We start from the raw sequence: 23,052 nt of genomic DNA on the forward strand, positions 1-23,052 counted from the left end.
CTTTGGCTTAGTGACATTTGTACTCTAATCTGCCTCACTCCTGCACCTTCTCAGGGGACCTGGGCACTGTCTGATCCCATGAGGGGTCCTACATCATGACCTAGGGCATGGTAAACAGTCTACCCTGGGAAGCCTAGAATGGATAGAATACAAATTCATCCAACACAAATTCATGAAGAAAAGCCAAGATCTGCAGAAAATCAAACAGTAAAGACTATTCCAGAAGAGCAACAGCAGGACAATAAAGAAGAGGTGGAGTTAAAATGCTGGGTCTGTCATAGACAGGACTGGAATGGAATCCCAAATCAGATGATAGAAAGAAGAGAAGGTGCACGGAATAAGGCTTTCCACTAGTGGTGAGTTTTCTGTCACTACAAGTCTTCAAAAGGGGCCTAGATGACCAGTTCTTTTTCATTCAACAAATGCTTATTGAACCCTTCCTCTGTGGGTAGTGATGAGCACATTCAGTGAATTCAGACTGGAATTGAACACACTGAAGCATTAAATGAGTTAATCTTATATGAGTTCATACATACAGATCACATGCAAGAGTGTCTCATATCCACTAAGTTTGCAAGAATAACTACTATTGTTTTTGTGCACAAGATCTTGTGTATTGTAAAGAAATTTCTGAAATAGCAATGAGGTTGGAATAAATGACTAATGATTCTATTCTCTTATGATATCTCTGGTTGGGGCACACCCAAAACAAAATGTGGAGCAATGCAAATGTTTGAGGAGAGTGAAAGAACTTCCTTCTGGTGTTTTTTCCTCATGACTTGCTCTGAAGCCACTCCTCTTAGATTGTTTCCTAGCTGTGTATTCCTATATAGTCTTAGCTTAACAACACAAAGATTTGACAACAGTGTCTGCATTTGATAAAATGTAAATGAGAAGCTCCCAAAAGAGATTGAGAAGCCCTATTTTGACAACTCTTCTTTTATCTATGTAATTATCATATACTTTAACTGAAGAAAGAAAACACAAAGATAAATACAATATTTCAACTTTGAGTACTTTTAAAATTATTTGAAAGCATTTAAAATATATGTAAAATGAACTCCTGTATGTCAAATTCCTTTCAGAGAAAAAAAAAAAAAGTTAGAGGGAAGGGGGAAATTTGCATTTAGTAATTTTATTTTGTTTTGTTTTGTTTTTAAATTTCAGGCAGTTAGTAATCAGTGTTCCTTTTGTACATCATGCCCAATGAGAATGATACCAGGATCTTTCATTCAATTATATGGATTACAGGTCACCCACCTGGGCATGTTTCAGATGAAACTAACCCAAGCTTATCTTGAATAAGGGGCTTAGAAGTAAATGCTTTGTTGGTTGCTTTGAGTTGTACAAAGCAGGACGACCACCAGAGGCTTTGTAAGAAAAAGAATCATAAAGACTTTGAGAAAATTGGAATCCTAAAGCAGCTGAGACTTTGCTTCTATTTTGATCCTTTTTAAAAACTTAGTTCTTCCAGTGTTCAGTAGTTCCATAGTAGTTAGAAATCATTGCCATATGAAATCTGCTATTGGTACAAAAAGAAAATGTTGCAGCCAACTCTGATACAACAAGACAGAGAGAGAGAGACAGAGAGAGAGAAGAAACGTGTTCTTCTTTGACCAGCAGGAAAAAAAAAGAAAAAAAAAAACTGCACAAACCTTTTAACTAGTTTTGCTAGGAGAAAAGAAAATAAAACATAAAATAACAAACACTCTTTAAAGAAAACGGATTTTCTTATTATGCTGAAATTTATTAAAGACTATTGCTTTGACTGAAGAATATGTTTAAATATTTTGTAGAAGGCAAAGCTTTCATCCAGGAACGACAAGTGCAAGGACTGTAATTCTAAAGACATTAATGAAAAGGAGAATGGCAATTTAAGTTCAGGGACAATTGGAATCAAGTGTAATGATTTACAGCTTTTGAAAATTTTCAGGCACTTAGTGGTCAGTGTTCCTTTTATGCGTTATGACCAGTGGGAAGGATACCAGGATCTTCCATTCAGTTATTACGGGTTACAGGTCACCCATCAGTGACCTGTGGTCGTAGTGTTAGGTACTGAAAGCATAATACCTTCTTATGTAAGAGGGAAAGACCTGTTAAGTCTAAGTTTAGGGGTAGAGTTGTCAATGATACAGTCATATTTGTTGAATAGTTCAAGTTGCCATTTCCTTGTATTCTTGGAAGAGGTAAGTTAAAGAAGGTTGTGCCCAGTTCTTGACACTTTATTATTACAGCACTACCTTTCAAGCCACTCAGTAGTCATTGAACATGTACAAGTAGTTGTTCTGTTTGGTCATGTAAATTTGTAGTGACAGTAGGAAAAGAAGAAAAGGACCTTTATTAAAGACCTTCCAAACTAATTCATTGCCCTCCATGCTGCATGAAAACAAAGTCTTTCCAAAAAAAGGAGTATTAAGGCACCTGAAGGGACAAATCCATTTATAAAATTATTTTCTCTTTGTGATAAAAAATATAAATGGCTCTGTATACTAAAAAATATAAATGGCTCTACTAGTACATTTAATAATCCTTTATTGATTTACCTAAATGTATGAAGATACCCATATAATGTTTTAAAATATTTAAGTTATTATAGCTCTAAAATAATTTATTAGACTATAATAAATAAATTTATACTAGAATTCATGATGACCAGTCATTAAATAGAATTAAAAATATAGGTAAAATACAGTTAAAATATATACAAATTTTAAATGATACATGCAATGCACAAATTGTAAATGTTTGCTTGAGGAAAGAGTTAATTCATTGGAAACTCTATTCCAGTCTATAGTATTTGGGGACTGCTGTTGATATGTTCATTCAACAAATAATTACTGATAATATAGTATGTATTTAAATCATTATGTTAAACACTGAGGCTATACAATAAATAAGAAAATGTATACCCTCATTGAACTTAAATCTATTAGCAGACACAAGCAAGTAAATTGTCAGTAAAAATAGGGGGGAGTCAAGGGAATTTGGATAAATTGTAGAAGGAGCTCCTAGACAGTCCATGGAAGTATTAGTGGGAGGATGGAAATGGCAACACAGTTGAGATTTTAAAGATATATAAAGTACATCTTTGTAAATGGCAAGCAATAAGAACACAGAAAAGGTGTTTGAGGAAAGGACCTAAAGATAAGATAGACCATGACACAGAAAGGAAAGTAAAAATTCAGTGACCATCTAGTAGATACCCAATACATACATTTGAATGAATGAGTGATAGACTAACTATATGAATGGGAAATATTGAAATATAAAAAGGGAGTAAAGCTCTGAGAGGTAAGTGTATGTGTTAAGCCTTCAGAGTACCTAATCATCTGAATATGCAAATGAGCAGTGTTCAAATTAATAAAAATGACTCTAAAAATGAGAACTCTTGGCTGGAGAAAATAACAAAATATAAAGTAAAGGAAAATTGACAGAATACTTCAAAAACTGTGCCTGATATAATTGGAAATAATGCCTGGAAAGAGATTGAGTCCATAATCCTGTATTTGCTCATTAAGGCCAGAAAGATTCTTGATAAGGAAATGTCTAGTCTGAAAGGTCTAAAGATTGTATTAACCTGTATAATAAATTATATCTTATGAAACTCTTGTCATTTATCCAGTATATTTGAATTATCCATGCATTACTGTTTCATATATTCATGGTATTTTCATATTTTATAACATTTAAAAGTATTTCAACATTCCATTGATTTGAATAAGATTTCTTAAATTACAGTGAAAACTTTCTGATAAGGTATGGTAAGATTATTTTTCAGTGACTATGCTGATACATACAATAAAGCCAGTGATAATTCATAAAGATGATAATACACTTAGTACAAACTGAGCTTCAATGGGATTACTAAATGAGTATGTGAGGACAGAGCAGAGAAAAAGGCCAAGGATTGAGCACTGTGGTGCTCTGTTACGAGAAAGTTAGGAAGGATTAAAGGTAGCAGTGAAGGGGATTGAGAAGGGGTAGCTGAAGCAGTAGAAAGAAAACAAGAACAGTGTGTCCTGGAAGTCAATGGAGTAATCAGTTGTCTCAATTGCTGCTAATAGATCAAATATGGTGAGGACTGAGAATTGGACACTTCAGTTAGTAATGTGAAGGACATTGGTGACTTTCCCAAGAGCAGTTTCAGTGGAATGGAGGAAGACCAATGGAATAATAGGAGCCTTGTGGAGGAATAAACCAAAATGTACCTATTTACCATCCCGAGCCAGAGTCAGAGCCTTTACTCTGTGCGAGAAACACAATGACCAATTGTTGCATTGTTCCCGTTCCTTGAGCTTTGTACAGCTCACCTCGCTTCTTCAAATGTATACAGTCAGACCTCCGAATCTGTGGATTCCACATCCATGGATTCAACTGACTGCAGATGAAAAATATTAGAAAAAATACCTGCATCTGTACTGAACATGTGCAGACTTTTTTCTTGTCATTATTCCCTAAATAATACAGTATAACAACTATTTACATAGCCTTTACATTGTGTTAGGTATTTAAAGTAATGTAGATGTGATTTAAATAATTTTGAAGTATGTGTGTAGGTTACACGCACATACTATGCCATTTTATATCAAGGACTTGAGCATCCTCAGATTTTGATATCCACAGGAGGTCCTGGAACCAATCCCCACAAATCCCCTGAAACTATAACTGATGAGGGGTGATGGTACTTCTTTTTTTATACAGTCAAAAGAAAAGAGATTAGGCTTATTTTTGAAAGTTCTTTTTATAATCTTATTATTTCTCCCGAAATAATGCCATATTGAGCATGACTGGATTTAAGAGGTTCCCAGATGTCTCAGCCACTCATTTACATACAAATTCTTTGTCCATATTCGTACATCCTTAATCTCAAACTACACGTATGGATTTACTGTTTTGTCTCCTGGAATCAGCTTACTTTCAATTTGTTTTGCCTATTTCATTTGCACATTTGTAGAGATTGATAATACAAACATGTTTTAAGAGAGAGCATACAACACATCAAGTTGCCAACTTTAGCCACTTCTGCTACTTATTTCAAAGTTTCTGACACTTATTCATGACCTTTCAGTAGCCTTCATTCTCCCGTCTATCCATTCACTCAAGAAACTTGTATTGTTAGGGAAGGTATTAGAATTGTGGCTCTTCCAGCTGTCAAAAAAAAGAAAAAAAAAAGAATGAAAAAAAACAGAAAAGCATAATACTGGAAAATCATGTATATGAGAAATCTAATTATTTGTGGCATAAATCATTTTAAAATGTATTCTAAAATAAAATGCCAGAGAGGCACGGAGGTCTTACTAATCTGTAAAGGAAACATGATTTATATAGTATGCTTACACTAGTAAAAACAGGATTATTTGGGTGAACAGAATATCATATTGATATAGTCATTTAGTTATAAAAAGAGATATTTCTGATGAGGTTTCCCCTATTTATTTGCCTTGGAAAATGAATTTCAAAGAAAAGTATAATTTTAAAATCTAAAAAACCAGTTGATACCCATAGTCTGATATTTTCAGTTGGAATGAATTCCTGTGACAGCATGAACATACACCCACCACCACGTCTGTAATAGAAACCACTTTGCAAGACATTAGAGGTTGCCACAGATTTCTTAGGTCCTCACAGCAAGACAGTGGTGGTCTTGGGGATGGATACATTTCATCTTCCTTGAAGACAGATACCACCCTCCGGTTGTCACTCCATAGGAAATCAGGAAGTATGCTAAGCTATCCAGTGGACTTGGAATTACACTGCATTGTGCTAGTGGAAATATCCTATCCAACATTATGATTTATTTTGAAGGAAAATGGAAAAAAAATACACACAAAACGGTGGAAGGAAGCTGCACACAACATCGCCAAACAGCTGGCTTGTTTTATATCCCAGAAACAGCTTGGAACTAACTGTATTCACAAGATCTCTTGGCAGAGTAGCTTGATGAAAATACCAAAGCTGTGAGAAGTGTTCTTTTGCTGAATCCTTCATGTAGCTATCATATGGTTTATTAACTTAAATGAGAATATGTACACCTTTTTTTCCAAAAAAGTGCTTTGTATATTTAAGTGAGAAACTTACTGATTCTTTATACGGCACAAACATGATTCACCACAGTATTCACACCAAATGAACCCTAATAATGTTCAGAAACTATAATCCTAGACATGTATTGATTTCCTTCTTTCTTTCAAGTAGTATTTTTGGGGACAGTCAAGGGAGAATTTGATAGAAATGTAAGCTTGAGTTCAACGGCACTGATGACTTTCTTGGGTGCCAAGGTTAATTTCAGAGGGAAATTAGTTTTAACGGCTTCATCCATACATTTATCCATTCTTTTAACATTTAACTCTTACTTCCTTAAACGAAAAATATAACTCAATTCTAAACACATTTCTGGCTCACCTGCTAGATGCCAGAAATGTGTATCTTGAGGAATATACAAGGTCTGCTTTACTCTTGTAGAATCCCTGCATTAGAGGGGACTCAGTATTTTCAGATTCAGTATTTTAGAAGACCTTGCATTCTATTCCTTACTAAGTATCTAAGGTAGATTCAATTAGCTGGAACATATTCATATTTTTATCGTGAGGCATTTTGAGTCTATTCTTTGTGACACCAGAATTAGTTTCTCGTCTCAGAGTTTGCTATATTTCTCTGGCGACTCAAGTAGTTCATTGGCAGTCAGTTTGTAAAAGGCTCCCCGGGATTATCTAAATGCAGGATGTTAGCAATGGAAATACATATCATTGCCTCTCCTGTCAAAAAATGTAATTAACACACATGATATATCATCTTACAAAAGTGGATGAAAATTCCAATGGGTGACCTTGAGTCACAGCTCCCCAGTGCACACACTGTCCCGTACCCAAGCATCTCCCAGACAGCACAGAACTCCCACTTCCTGCATCCCTGTACGTTTGGCACTGTGTGTATGTTTGTGCGTGTATGTGTGTGTGAGTGTGTGTGTGTGTATTTTCAGTTCAAAATCTACCACTCAATTTCATTTTCTTTAACAATTTTGGTTTGATTCAATTTGTTACATTGGTAATAATCAATTTACAAAAAGAAGTGAAAGTACGTGCTTCTTCCTCTCTGTATATTGAGAGATTCCTCATTCTTTTTTATGGTTGCAAATAATTCATTATGCAGATATACAATTTATTTATCCAGTCCCATATTGATGGATACCAGGCTATTTCCAGTCCTTTGATGTGACCAAAAAAAATTATAATAAAAAATGCTGAGGTAATAATATTGTTTTTGTCAGTTAGGGCAGCCATAAGAAAGTTCCATAGACTAGGTGGGCTGTAAACAAGAGAAATTCATTTCCCACAGTTCTGGAGACTGAAAGTCTGAGATCAGGGTGTCTGCATGGTTGTCCTCTGGTGAGGACTCTTTTCTGGCTTGCATACTGCTGACTTCTTGTAGCCTCACATGGTGGAAAGAGAGCTAGCTAGCTCTCTGACCTCCTTTTATTAGGTCACTAATCTCATTCATGAGGGCTCCACCTTCAGGATCTAATTATCTACCAAAGGCCTTGCCCCCAAATATCATCACATTTGGGATTAGGGTTCCAACATATGAATTTTAGTGGGGGGATGCAAACATTCAGTCCATTAGCCATATTCAGTTCACCTGCATTATAGTATCCATATCATTTTATATATGTAGAATAATTCCTAGAAGTGGAATTGCTAGGTCAAAATTACTGTGTGTTTCTAATTTTACTTTCTTGAGAATTTGTATCATTTTAACTTTATACCTGTAAATCTAAGAGACATGTATCTACTCTCTTAGTCTTACCATCAGAGAGTATTACTAATGTTTGTGGAGTTTGCCAATCTGAAAAAATGGGAAGTTTATCAGTGTGTTTTTAACTAACATTTATCCTATTATGAGGGAGGATCAGTATCTTATAAACGTTTAACAGTAATTTTAATTTTCTTTTCTTTGAATAGGGCCCTCATATATTTGTGCATTTTGTGATGTTGTTCGTGTGTTTCTTGATTTATTAACAAGAGTTCTTTAGGTAATAGGAACATACTTCCTTTATTTGTGCTAACAGTACTTTTTATTTTATCACACAGTTTATTCTTCATCAGAATTCTTTGCTCTTAGGACGTCTCTGTGAGAGCCTGCCAGCATTGTACACCTTTGGAGGGCAGTTTGTTGGCAATTTCTCAATTTTTCTTTCACATAGAAAGTGATCTAACTGAATTGTATTTCTTTCGGTGTCAACTGTGCGAAATTATTGTCCTAAAAAATTCACCATTCCATTCAGGTTTAACATATTTTTTAGAGTGTGATTTTCATAGAGTATGTTACATTCTTGGTGATTTTTTGTCTTCTTGACCTATCAATTACTAAAAAAAAAAATACACATAACAATAACCTAAAACAACCTATTGAAATATCTCACTGTGATGATAGATTTGTCTAGTTTTCTTGTAATTTTGTTCTCCACATTTTAAGGCTACATAATGTGATGCTTTCAAGTATAGAATTATTTTAAGTTCCTAATGGGTTCCTTTTTTAATCTGATGTTTTATAACTTTTTCCCCAAGTTTTCTGGTTTCCCACCATACCCCAGATTCTTAAATAATTTAGGGCACAATAATTTTCAGAGAAAGAATGATTAAGAATTCATGGAAATCCTAAGAAGGTCAAGTTGATGCAGTGCCTTGGAAGAAAGAAATAGAGGTAGCTGAAGTATATAGAGAAATGCCTATGATATAAACAAACAAATTGCATGTACATGTATTAAGAAGACTATAACATATGTCAGTTACTTCACTAGATGCCAGTGCATAGGCATGTACCTGAATCTGCCTAACTAATTAGGAGAATGGGAAGTTACCTTTATTTTTCCAAGAAAAAGAAACAAAATCAATATTTAAATTTTGGAAAACATAATTGTTAAATTATTTTTCATATTGTCTAGATTCACATCTCTTTAATCAATGGAAGACCAAGTGCCGATGATCCTTCTCCAGAACTGCTGGAGTTTACCTCTGCTCGCTATATTCGCCTGAGATTTCAGAGGATCCGCACACTGAATGCTGACTTGATGATGTTTGCTCACAAAGACCCAAGAGAAATTGACCCCATTGTCACCAGAAGAGTAAGTTATGATGAATCATATTAGAACCTAAAAATGATATCCCAGTTATCTTTTTGTCTGCTAAATACTTTTAAAAAATTGTTAGTGATTTGTAGGAGTGGTTATTATCAACTTTTATTTTAGAATTTTAAATTATTTTATTAATTATCATTATTTGAAATTTGGCAGACTTTCATTTGTTCAGATTCAAGCTGTGCCGCTTATTACACGTGTAACATTTATCAAACATTTTAGCCTTCTCAAACTTTAATTTCTTCTTTTGTAAAATAAGAATCACAATGTCTAGTTAATAATCTTATTTTCCAGAATAAAATTAGTCTTTGTACTTTAGGTGATCTGTACTACTATTGTAATTGGCTTTGGCGTTACTACTGCAAGTGCAGGGGCTTTGAAACATGATTTTTGCCATAACTGAGCCAGTATACGCACATGCACACATAGAGAGAGCAGTATGTCTGAAACCTTAATGTGCATAGAATTAGCCAGTGATCTTGTGGAAATATACATTATGATTCAGTAGGGCAGAGCAGAGACGCTGCACTTCAAAAACTTTCCAGATGATGCTGGTGTTGCTGGTTTGTAGACCATCAAATCATTTGGTTTTATGCTTGATTAATGAATCACAATCCATAGTTTTAAAAATGCACTGCTATAGGAGAAAACTGATTCTACATACTGTTTTATTTTCCTTTACAAATAAAATATTAGGTGAAAAAGGTTTAAAGCATCTTTTCAAAAGCTTTTTGAACACAAGAGCTAACAGACGTGCTGTCTTCCAGTGTTAAACAGGAATCTGTGGAAATACAAGATAGATGATCAGCTCAGATTGGTATGAGTGATAACCGTGCTTCCTCCTGTCTACCTTCTACCACATTCACTGGTTTATGGCACCTCCCACATATGCTGCTACACAACCAAGACATTATTACCAGTGAAGTCAATTCAGCCATAACTCCATAAAGCAAACTCCTGTGAATAGAGTATCTACTGTATGACTAGAGGTATAGCTAAGAAAGAGGATTATAGGGAGAAATTAATATGTAGGACAAAGCACTTAATTCTAGAATGATCCTACTAAGGTAAGACCACAGTCATCAGTTGCAAAGTTGCTGAATCACTAGGGTAAATAGTTACGGATCCTAAATACTCCTCACATGTTTTCTTTCCTCGTTACTTAACTTCCCACATCTAACCTCTCCATCATCACAAGGTAACTTTTAAGGCTTTAGTTAGTCTTATGCAATGTATGTCAGATGTTTTAGTGCCCTGTATTTTCCAAACTTGAAATAATTTCCCCTTGTATTATATCTCAACATATTGTAAATTGTCTCATGTAAAACTAATCATTATTTTATAGCAATGTTTAGATTTTCACTCATTTAAGAAAACATTTTCAATTCTAATTTTGGTGTGACTTAAAATATACACCAAGGAAGACTGAATAATATTGAAGTGAAATTTAATCTTTCTTGACAGTATATCTAGCAGAGAAAAAAAATCAATGAAAATAAATTAGTGTTCTTTCTATCATCTTTTGCAGGAGGCAGAGTGGGGGTTGGGGTACACATCTATTATTTGTAACTTTATCGTACATGAGCCTTTAAAATAGTGCAGTATAAGTCAACATATAAATATGTTGTTTTGAAAGTACTCAAGTTCAATAAACACTACATCTAAATTTAAATATATAAAAATAAGATAGCAAATTTTAGCTCTTCTTCATTACTCAAAAGCAAAGCATTATACATTTATATTTGAAATAGATTCTGCAGTTTTAAAAGCATTTACAAATACTACTGTATCAGCATTCTAAGCAAATATCTCTATTTGTATGTATATTATTAAGTGATGAGGTAAAATGAAAAAAAAATTTTATACTATCCAAACTCCTTAGCTAGTTCCATTACTTCAAGGTCTCGGTATATCAAATAAGATAACAAATATATTTTCAAAGACACTATATGTATGTAACAAAACAAATAAAAGGAAAAGAAACAAGTAAATTGGAAAAGGGGATTTTAGTCAGGTAACTCAGATATGTGTCCACCTAGGTATTCTTGCTAAATCTGTGTTTTTCTTTTGTCTGTGTAATTGGAATAATAGAACTATCGAACACTAAAATGGTTATTTGAATATGATAATGTAAAGTGCTCTGGCAATTATAAAATGTTATATACATATTAATTAAAATTGTAAAAATAGTCCAGCCTCCATAATTATCCTTAAGAAATAGCTGGATAGATTAAAATAATTAGTTACATAGCTCTATGTTAACTTCATATATAAAGGTAATTGTATGGACTTTTAAACATAGTAATATAAAAATGCAAATGTTCTGCACAATAAACTTACAGTTAATGACATTTTAATTTTCTTCTTAATAATTAAGGACTATATTGTTATGAGCACCATTTCTCCCTAAATTTTGTTGGTTCTTTTCAAATCCATCAAGTAAAACAGTGTGCATATGATTTGTGAATACTGCAGTTCCTATAATCACAATAAAAGAGGGTTTCTTGCAAGAAACTATGTAAAACAATTTTTAAGAAGAATAGTTGTCCTTAGCCCCAGATAAAAACTACTGTCAGCCACAGGTACTCCAGCATGGACTTGGTACTGACTGGGAGAAAGACGTTTCTAAAATGCCTACCTAACTTAAATTAAAGGCCACTCTTCCTTTGGGCTAAGATTACAATGCTAGAAGTTACTTTGTCGGTTTTGTGAGTCCTCACTTGTCCTTAAGAAACACAAATGTCCTTCAAACTAAGGATAAAAGCAGAAAATAAAGTTTTTACTGAATGTCCCCTTTCGTTATTTTCACCTTGCAATCATCTTAACAGGATTTCTCTCTGGATTACTTTTTGCAGTATTACTACTCGGTCAAGGATATTTCAGTTGGAGGGATGTGCATCTGCTATGGTCATGCCAGGGCTTGTCCACTTGATCCAGCAACAAATGTATGTATATTTATAGGATGCTTAGGCAAAATGAAGCCCTGAGCTGTAAAATGTTTCATGAGAGTCTTTGCTGACAGAGAACGCTGTAAATGGGTGTCAGGTCCCCAGTTAGACAGTGTAACAGAAATCCATGCCAGGGTGAAATAAGAGCTGGCAGTTAGGATGATAGACTTTGAAATCAGCCATCACAGTATCAGAAAACAGATTAGCTTTTCTTTTTTTTTTTTTTTTCAAAAAGGCTCCAAACTGCTCTATCTATTTTGAAACCTCTCTAGCTATGACAGCCTGCCTCATGATGTAGCTATAGTGAATGCCTGCCATCAATCAACCTGACCATTTCTTTTAAAGTTTTTAATTAAAAAATTAATGCAAATGAATTAAAAAATGTGCAGGGAAGTAAATATATAAATGGCAATGGAACAGGAGGATAAAGTAGGGCAGGGGCAATGAGGGGGTGGAGCGGGTGGAGTGGATGAGAGAATCAAGAGAGCAGTAGTGGCAAGCCGGAAAATGCCAGAATGCTTTTGGATAGAGGTTTTTCATTAATGACAATGAATTAAGTGAACATAACCTAAAGGAGAAGATGAATAATGAGCATCTATTTTTCCTGTCATAGACAAACTGGTGAAATTCAAACTCATCTCCTGTACAGTATATGGAAAAATACATTGAATAGTAACATCAGTGAATGTAAATAGGCCACAAATTTTTTTCTCAAATATTGTAATGCAAATGACATTATACTCAAAGCTAGTTTTCTGATTATTGGATTATAATGTTATCTCCTAGGAAGATTAAGGTATGCTAGCATATTTTTATGGGCAAAGCTGCAGTGCTGCTTTCTGCCTGGTATGGGAGCTTTTTTTTTTTTTTTTTTTTTTTTTCCATTTTAAAATTTTACTTTAAATCCTGGGATACTCATGCACAACATGCAGGTTTGTTACATAGGTAAATGTGTGTCATGGTCATTTGCTGCCCCTATCACCTGCCCCGTCACCTAGGCGTAATTTTCCACAGGCTTTACAGAGTCCCTTTGTCTCACTGGCTTTCTACATTTTAAAAATCCATTTACTATTATTTTATTTGTAAGAAGTGAAAAAATGCATATGCCACCATGGGATACAATGTTGCCATTAAAAGGAATGAGAGCATGTCCTTTGCAGGGACATGGATGAAGCTGGAAACCATCATCCTCAGGAAACTAACACAGGAACAGAAAACCAAACACTGCATATTCTCATTCATAAGTGAGAGCTAAACAATAAGAACACATGGACTCAAGGAGGGGAACAACACACACCAGGGCTTATCAGATGGAGGGAGACAAAAGGAGGGATAACATCAGGACAAATAGCTAATGCAGGCAGGGTGCTTTCTATCAGGTGTACTGATGAGCAGTGTTTCCAAGGCTTTGAAAGTCCACAAGACAGCCTTGGAAGGCCAATTCCATGTAGTAAATTGAGACTGTTTTCAGAGCACACACAGACAGGAGATTTAGTCCTAGAGACATTAGATTTATGTTTTACCTGCATCCCTAGAGGCCTAGGAGTCAACTCCCTCCTTTTGCCACATCCAAAATGTTAACAACATTTTGAGGGGAGCCTTAAAATAAGCACATCGACCCCCAGAAAACACATAGATCCCAGGCATCAGAGAAGGAGAATCCAGTCTTCAAGACCACTCCCAGCTTGGCCTTCCTGCTTTCTTCTGAGCCTAAACCCAGTGATTCCAGAACCAGCCTGGACTTCCTTAAGCTGATGTTGATCAAATACACCTACTTCAAGCCTGGCACCACTTTCTTCCTAGACTGTGTAGTTTTACATTTTGGTACATAGTCCAGATGTTTTATCTTTTCTTCATAGTACCTTTAGAGAGAGGCTTCCTTCATGGTTCTAAATAAGGCTAAAATTTGTGCTTCCTCCCTCTTCTTGACTAGAAATCTCGCTGTGAGTGTGAGCATAACACATGTGGCGATAGCTGTGATCAGTGCTGTCCAGGATTCCATCAGAAACCCTGGAGAGCTGGAACTTTTCTAACTAAAACTGAATGTGAAGGTATGTTCTTTAGAAGCCAACAAAATATGTCATACTTCCTTTCCAAGAAAAAAAGCCAATAATGAAAAATAGTGAAATGGCTGGTTATGCAAATGTGTCAACAAATACTCATTTATATTATCACTTCGAAGAGAACCCATATGTCTAGCTTTTCCTAAAGGGAAATATCTAAGAAACATAGCAGATGACTTTATAGCCTAATAGTGACAACTGGTCTTATTAGGTGACAGGTATCATGGAGAAACCTGTGTTTCTGGAGATTTTCTCAACCCAAGAAAAGACCTAAAAATAGTCTTGGGCTGAACTGTAAACCTAAACTAGCATAAAGTCCAATTCAACTGAATTCAAATATTAATATTACAGTAAATCAGTCCTAACCACATTTTTGCAGCTCACTAAGTATATATGGCCTTCAAAAACAGCTTGATAGACATTTTAAATTAATACCAACAGTATATATTCTTTGAATAACAAATTAACTCAACTCACATTTATCATGTACAACATGTCAGACATGACAGGTTTTTAAAGCTATTGAATCATAACACACCTTAATCATAAAATGTTCCCCAACTATAAGATATAAAGTCAGCCTTCCATATCCATGGTTTCCCCATTCATGGGTCTAACTAACTGCAGATCAAAAATGTTTGAAAAATAATTGCATCTGTACTGAACTTGTAAAGATGTTTTTCTTGTTATTATTTCCTAAACAATATAATACAACAACTATTTATATAGTATTTACATTTTGTTAGGTATTATAAGTAATCTAGAGATGATTTAAAGTATACAGGAGAATGTGCATAGGCTGTATGCGAATACTATGCCACTTTATAACAGGGACGTGAGTATCCTTGAATCTTGGTGTTTGAGGGAGGTCCTGGAACCATTCCCATGGATATAGAGGGATGGTTGTATTTTCTTTTTAGTTTGAGATTCTGCATATATGCTATTAGGTCTCCTTATTTTCTGCACTCACTTCATTTGCTTTCGGATTTGTGTCTGCCTGCTTATAAAGATATTATCAATTAGAAATCTCCCATTATTATAGAAGCATATCTGGAGGCATGAGCCACCATTGGATCATCACTCACCATGCATGGTAGGGGACCATTGGAAGCCCAGCGTTTGTCTCCTTCAACTACTTCCAGCCATGTTCTGGCTAATCTCTCAGTTCTCCACAGCTTCTCCATAGAGAACAGACATTTGTTCTGGAGAGTAACTTTAAATGTAATGCCACCCAGGGATGTTTGCTCTCGAGCTTCTTTAAATTTTAATTACATTTCTCTTCTGTTTGTGGAATATCAGTAATCATAAGTGGGAGCAGCACTTGAAGTTAGGGGTCTTCCTGTTGCCACTGACATGCTTTCACACAGTGATAATTATGTAATGTTAAGTGGCTCTGCAAAATCCTTTACCACTCTTTACTTGTGTTTCTATGTTTAAACACAAAACAAAAAGAATAGAGCAACTTGTTAGCAATAGAGGTAGACTAAGCAAAGCAAGACATTTCAAACTGCTACTGTACACGTTTTTAAAATAGTGAAATTGTGAAGCATTTTTTTTTCTTTCCCTGTAGGGAAGAGGGGAGGTCATATTTCCAAACTGAAAACAAACATTTTAAAACCCAGAAATTCAAGATGGGGATCTTAGCCATAAAGCCATACATAAAATCACACTTTCAGCAATGAATACATTCCTAAAAGCTTATGTAAAAATGTTCTTTTCCAAGTTGAATCATATTCCAATCACCTTAATATTTAGAAAATCCTTCCGTGACATGACAAATCCCTCCATAAAATGAATAATCACATTCTAATTCATTTGAGTTTAATTTGGATTTTCATCAATCTAGCTTACATAAGGGAAGATAATATCTCTAAAAAGCATAGAATATTCATTCAACTGCTAAGCCTTTACTAAAGAACAGTTTCATATGATATATCTTGGACATTCCGTGAAATAGTAAGTTGCTGATGACAGAGCAAAAACATGGCTTCGTGATCAGTTACTAGTCACATTCTCGAAGGTTACAGACAGAGCAGGGTAGGCTGCAGCCTATAGACAGAAAATGGGGCTGTAGGTGTAGGGTCCTGGCTGCACAGAGTGTGTGAAGGACCGTTTCTTTGGCATCAGTGTTTTACCTATAGTAGTTCATAGTTCTAAACACTCTTGACAACACCAATTCTAAATAGTGTGAGTCTGTATTACTTGATGTTTTCCTCTGCTTATACTGACAGCAGAAGTTTTGACTCTTTCTTGAAATACACTTTTACAACAAAGCTTTTAAGAATTCATAGCCAGGTCCAATGGCATGCTCCTATAATCCCAGCTACTGGAAAGAAGCTATGGTGGGAGGATCTCTTGAGCCCAGGAGTTTGAGGCCAGCCTGGGCCACATGGTGAGATCCTGTCTGTATTATTCCGTTTTCACACTGCTATAAAGATACTACCCGAGACTGGGTAATTTATAAAGGAAAGAGGTTTAGTTGATTCACCCTTCTGCATGGCTAGGAGGCCTCAGGAACCTTACAATCAAGGGGGAAGAGGGAGCAGGCATGTCTTACATGGTGCAGGAGAGAGAGGAGAAAGTGAAGGGGGAAGAGCCCCTTATAAAACCATGAGATCTTGTAAGAACTCACTCGCTATCATGAGGACAGTGTGGGGAGCTGCCCCTTGATCCAATCTCCTCCCTCCCCCCATACATGGAGATTACAATTTGAAATGAGATTTGGGTGGGGACACAGAGCCAAGCTATATCACTGTCTTTCTGAAGAAAAAAAAGGAATTCTTGTATGTTGTCCTAAAGATATAAAACTGCTTACAATGCCTAGTGATTTGTATTTATTACTATGTGTTCCCTAAAGTTTGAAACTCTCCATTAACATAGCAAAAATCCTATATTCTAAATCAAATGTCAGCAGGTTGGGAAAGGTATTTACAACAAACATGACAAGGGGATAATAACCTGTCTATATTAAGAGATCTTACATATCAATAGAAAAAAGTTAATTAACCTGTTAAAAATGAGAAAGATCAAAACAGGTATTCCTCAGAAATGACATATAACTTTGTAAAAAGATAATCACACTCATAATGAAGGAAGTATCAATTAAAACAATGACAATATTATTTTTCACTTATCAAAGTGTTTATTCTTATCAAAGTGTTTATTTTTCCACTCAACAAATATTTGAATGCTTATTATGTCCAGGAATTATATTCAAGGGTTGATAACACACTAGGTTGGTGGCTATGGAGACACTGTTTTATCATATCTACTAGAGGAAAAGTCATTTGTCATAGCATTCCTGGAGGGGAATTTTTAAGTGATTAAAATTTAAATTTTACATATCCTTTGACTAGAAATTATGCTTCCAGGAGTTTAGCCTATAGATATATTCATATAGATGTACAGGGCATATTATCATGATCCTCGTCATTATTATACAAGTGCTACCACTACTACTACTAACATTTCTTGAGTTCAGTATTTAGTATGTTTTAGGCATTCTGCTAAGCATTCGCAAAACATGTATAAGAGACAAGTACTAAAGTGATGCTAGGACTTGAGTTTTTGCCTCAGTCTCTCAATTGGCAAATAGGAAACTTTTCTAACATTAGAGCCCCTCCCTGCACCCAGCATCCTTGTCCTCCCAGTATGTGTTCAGTGTTACTTGAAAGGGAGAAACATGGAAACTGTGTAACTGTTCATTAATAGGGACCTGATCAATACCTTCATTCAAGTAGTACCCTGTGTACCCTTAGGGGATACACATGCTAATGTGGAAAGAGCTCCATGATTTATTGTTAGTAAAAAGAAACGGTCCTAAACAGTATACAAATGCCCTTTCCCTTTTGTAGAATAAATAAAAAGATTGAGCTGTATGCATACAAGCACACCTATGTGCACGCACACACACACACAAGTGGAAATAAATGTAAGTACTCCTAAGAAACTCAACATCTCAGGTAGGAAGGAGACTCTGCGTCGGTATATTTCCCTGGTTCTATCCTAATATCAATTCTTCATGTTTAGAAAAGTCTTACCCAATCCTTTCTGGAGAAAGTGATTTTTCACTTATTTGAATTCTTCTAATGTAACATGAAAAGACAAGGAGAATGAAGAGAAGAAAATCAATTGTGAACTTATTTATAAGACATTATGCTAATGATTGTACATGCATTATCTCACTTGCACTTTTAGATATCCCAATCTAGTAATTACTATTGATCACTCCGTGTTTTATATGGAAACTGAGCCTTCATGTAATTAAGAATTTTCCAATGTCATATGACTACTAAGTAGGGGAGAGCACACTCACATCCAAGACAGTTGGGTGCAAAATAGCATGATCTTAGCCACTAGCTCTCGGTTTGTCTTAATTCCTTGGCACACGCCATGTATCTTATTTCGTTCACCAGGTAGAATGTAAAGGGATTCTGGCAGTCTTTAGCAGTGCAGACTCTGGAGTCTGTCTTCAGAGGTTGGTTTCCAATACTGATTGGAGGATCTTTTACACGTTATTTCACTTCTCTGGACTCAGATTTCTAGTATACAAAAATGGGCTGATAATGATAATACCTAATTCCTAAAAGCAATTTTGAGGATTAAAATCAGTAGCAACAAATATGGAGCATTCAGAATAGTGTCTGGCATTGAAGAAAACCTAAATATGTTTTAGTTGTTATTAGTATCAAAAGAAAGGCATTATATTATACGTATTTTTCTTTACCCATAGGCTCTAATACAGAAATTTCCATATGGTAATAATTCATTACAGATGACCTAGTTGTTAATCATTCAGTGCCATCATTCAATAATTTATTATTTGTTATAATAGGAAATTGTAAATTGATCCATATAAAATTGCACATTAGTCAAAATCAAATATTGGCAATTGCATATGATTGAGCTTAATGTATATGTTTTAATTATTTCAAATTCCATTAAAATGTGTGAATTTATTAATACCTCCAATAAATCCAGATGCTTTCTAGATGCCTTTGTGTGTGTGTATGCTAAATGTAATTTCCCGTATGGTACAAAAATCTAGGCCAGGAGCGGTGGCTCATGCCTGTAATCCCAACACTTTGGGGGACCAAGGCGGGTGGATCACGGGTCAGGAGTTCAGGACCAGCCTGGTCAACATGGTGAAACCCTGTCTCTACTAAAAATACAAAAATTAGCTGGGTGTAGTGACGCACGCCTATAGTCCCAGCTACTCGGGAGGCTGGGACAGGAAGATTGCTTGATCCTGGGAGGCAGAGATTGCAGTGAGCCAAGATCGTGCCACTCTGCACTCCAGCCTGGCAGCAGAGGGAGACTCTGTCTCAAAAAAAAAAAAAAAATCTATTATGTATAAAAGAAATGATTTTAAATATATCTGAAATCTGAAATTAATGTTTATTAATTTATTTTTCCCTAATGCAGCATGCAATTGTCATGGAAAAGCTGAAGAATGCTATTATGATGAAAATGTTGCCAGAAGAAGTCTGAGTTTGAATATACATGGAAAGTACATTGGAGGGGGTGTTTGCATTAATTGTACCCAAAATACTGCTGGTATAAACTGTGAGACATGTATTGATGGCTTCTTCAGACCCAAAGGGGTAAAGTATGCTTTTTCCTTCATAAAGAGTTATTTTTTGCTTTTCATACAAAATGTTTTATACAAAAAAAATTTTTTTGAAAGCTTCTCTAAGCAGTTGAACCTCAAATTAAAAGGTGAGTAGGAACATTTCATAGCTGAAACTGACCTAAATCTTTGAGGATGTAAAATAAAACATTTCCATCACTCCAGAAAGTTTTATCATAGCTTCTTCCAGTCAATCCCCACCCCTAGGCAAACTCTATTCTGAGTTTTAGAACATAAATTACTTGTGCCTCTTAGAGAATTTCATAAAAATGGAATCATACAGTACATACTAGTCTGTCTTCTTTCACTCAAGATAATATTTTGAGATTTATCCATGTTGTTTGTGCATCAGTAGTTCTTTTTCTTGAAAGAAATTGCTGAGTAGTATTTATCTGCCTGAACATATTAAAATTTTAAATCCATTCTCCTGTTTATAGAAATCAAGTTCTTTTTCAGTTTTAGCTTAGTTTCTACAAATAATTTTATACTACTTTTTTTTAGATTATACATTTTATAGTCATGTTTTTATTTACCTTGTGTAAATACTTAGGAGTAGAATACTTTTTTCATAAGATAGGTAGATGCTTAACTTTATAAGAAACCATCAATATTTTGCCAAATTAGTAATAATGTATAACGTGTTCACCAAAAAGTTATATGAGTTCCCGTTGTTCTACATCATCTCTAATATTTGATGTTGACTACCTTTTCGGATTTTAGTCATCTAGTGGATGTGAAATGGCATCTGATTATGGATTTAATTTTAATTGTAAGGGCTTATTGACCATTCCTGTATCTTCTCATATGAAGTACATGTTCAACGTCTAAATAATATTTTTTATCCTAAAAACTTACAGAACTATTGCCCATATCAAGTAAATGTTTGTGTGTGGTGTGAAATACGTCACCAGATTTATATGGGTAACCTGAAGTTCTATACCATTTGTTGAAAAATCAATTGATCATATTACATGGATCAGTTTCTAGAACCTCAGTTATCTATTTTTCCAAGCATCTATTTTTCCCTCTATGTGCTAATACCATACTATCTTCATTGCTTTAGTAAGTCTAGAATTTAGGTAATATAATGTACCAATTTTATTATTTATTTTCAAGATTGTTTTGTCTATAGCAGGGTTTGTGTGTGTGTGTGTGTTTCTATAGGATTTTAGAATCAACTTGTCAATTACAGAAAATGTTAGGATTATTGCTTATAATCTATATGCAAATATGGAAAATGGAGCTTGAGGAGTTGTTGGTCAAAGAATACAAAATTTCAGTTAGATAGTAGGAAAACATTGAAGATATTTATTGCACAACATGGTGACTATAGTTAATAGCAATATATTTATTCTTGAAAAATGCTGAGAGTAGATTTTAAGCATTCTTACCACAAAATTGATAATTATGTTAGATAATATGTTAATTAGTTTGATATAACCATTTCACAATTTGTATATATATAATAATATATACAGTGATATTCAAAATATCATGTCACATGTGATAAATATATATAATTTTGTCAAAAGAAGAAATTAAACTTTTAAAAGAAAACAAGTATTCAGGAAAATAACATAATAATATTGAGTCATTTAACCAATGAACGTAGCATACCTCTCTATTTATTTCTATCTTCTTTATTCATGTCAGTGTTCCAGTACAGAGATCTTGCATGTTTTTTGCTAGATTAATCTTTAGTATTTTGCTTTGCATGATTGTAAAAAAATTGTTTTTTAAATAGTTTTCAATTTATTTAATGTAATTATTAAAGAATTTTTAATATTGACTTTATGTCTTATAACCATCCTTAATTTCTTTATTAGTTCTAGTAGTTTTAACCTACATGCTTTAGAAACGTACACATAAACAATCATTTTACCCGCAAGTAAATTCAGACTTACTTCTTCCTTTGCAATCTTTATGCCAAGGTTAACTAAAAATAGTGAGAGCTGACTTCTTCACTTTGTTCTCAATTTTAAAGTAATATTTCACTATTGAGTATGATGTGAACTGCAGATTTGTAATGGACGCCCTTTATCGGATTCAGTAGGTCCCCCATTATTCCTAAGTTGCAGAGAGTTTTTATGACAAAATGGTTTTGAATTTTGTCATATGCTTTTGAAACCTACCGAAATGAACATAAGAATTTTCTCCTTTATTCTGTTAACGTGGACAATTTACACAAATTTAATTTTAAAATATGAAGCCAGCTTTGCATTTGTGAATTAATCTCCATTTGGTTATGTTATATTATCATTTTTATATATTGGATGATTCAGTTGACTAATGTTTGGTTAAGAATTTTGACATCCTTTCATAAAAGATACTGGATTGCTCTATAATTTTATTTTATTATGTCTTTGTCAGGTTTTTTTTTTATTGGGGTATACTGGCATCAACAAATGATCTGGGAAATGAAATTCATCTTCCTCTGTTTTCTAAAGTAACTTCAGATTAAAATTAATTCTCTTTAAAATGCTTGATAAAATTTCCCAGTGAAACTATCTGAGTCTCTAGTTTTCTTTGTGGGAAGAACATTTTAAATGCATTGGCTAATTTTATTAGACATAGGACTACATAAGTTTTGTATTAATATCTTTGGGGAGGGTCAATTTTGATATATTGTATTTTCAAGTAATTTGTTCACTTCATCTAAATTGTCAAATCATTGGCAATTGGCAGTTTTAAAATTCTATTATTATTTTCTTGAAGTCTATAGCATCTATCTGGATATCCCCTCTGTGGTTTTTAAAATGATTAAATTGTGCTTTTCTCCTTTTATTGATCACTTATGTTAGGAGTTTATCAATTATCTTAATCTTTTCAAAAAAACTCCTGCCATTTTATTTTTTGTATTTTTATTGATTCTGTTCTATTTATTATATTATTCATTTGACCTGTTGTGGGTTTAAATTACATTTTCTTTTGCTACCTATCAATTTGGAAAGTTAAATGATTTTAAACCTTTCTTCTTTTATCATATGAACTTTTAAATATAAACTTCCTTCTAGCAGTTCTTTAGCTGCTGCTCATGAATTCAGAAATGCTTTATGTTCATTATTTAACATAATTTATAATTTCTCTTGAAATTTATTTTTTGTTGTCTAATTTCCAAATATTTGAGCTTTATTAAATATTACATTTTTTTATTTCTACACTGGATGTTTATGATCTGAGAACATACTCTCTAAGATGTCAAACTTTAGAAGTTTATTGAAATTTAACTTATGGCTCAGTGCATGGTCTCTCTTGGTAAACAAATAAATGTGGATTTTT

At 34.2% G+C, this 23,052-nt stretch overlaps 1 protein-coding gene and 1 long non-coding RNA gene across 2 annotated transcripts in view; one reads left to right on the forward strand and one right to left on the reverse strand.

The window, feature by feature from the left end:
- Window positions 1–23,052, forward strand: part of LAMA2 (laminin subunit alpha 2) — a 640,343-nt gene that overhangs the window by 261,308 nt on the left and 355,983 nt on the right. Inside the window, exons 5-8 of the mRNA XM_017879679.1 lie at window positions 8,942–9,121; window positions 11,989–12,078; window positions 14,015–14,132; window positions 19,569–19,747. Of these exons, the coding sequence (XP_017735168.1) occupies window positions 8,942–9,121; window positions 11,989–12,078; window positions 14,015–14,132; window positions 19,569–19,747 (567 nt within the window). The remainder of the gene's footprint in view (window positions 1–8,941; window positions 9,122–11,988; window positions 12,079–14,014; window positions 14,133–19,568; window positions 19,748–23,052) is intronic.
- LOC108534368 (uncharacterized) overlaps window positions 9,816–23,052 on the reverse strand; it is a 34,675-nt gene continuing 21,438 nt past the window's right edge. The window contains exons 2-3 of the long non-coding RNA XR_001886957.1: window positions 15,230–15,571; window positions 9,816–9,914 (exon numbers count right to left, since the gene is read on the reverse strand). This is a non-coding gene — a long non-coding RNA (uncharacterized LOC108534368). The remainder of the gene's footprint in view (window positions 9,915–15,229; window positions 15,572–23,052) is intronic.

The sequence above is a fragment of the Rhinopithecus bieti genome, unplaced genomic scaffold (genome assembly GCF_001698545.2).
Source record: "Rhinopithecus bieti isolate Rb0 unplaced genomic scaffold, ASM169854v2 scaffold_19, whole genome shotgun sequence".
Lineage (NCBI taxonomy): Eukaryota > Metazoa > Chordata > Mammalia > Primates > Cercopithecidae > Rhinopithecus > Rhinopithecus bieti.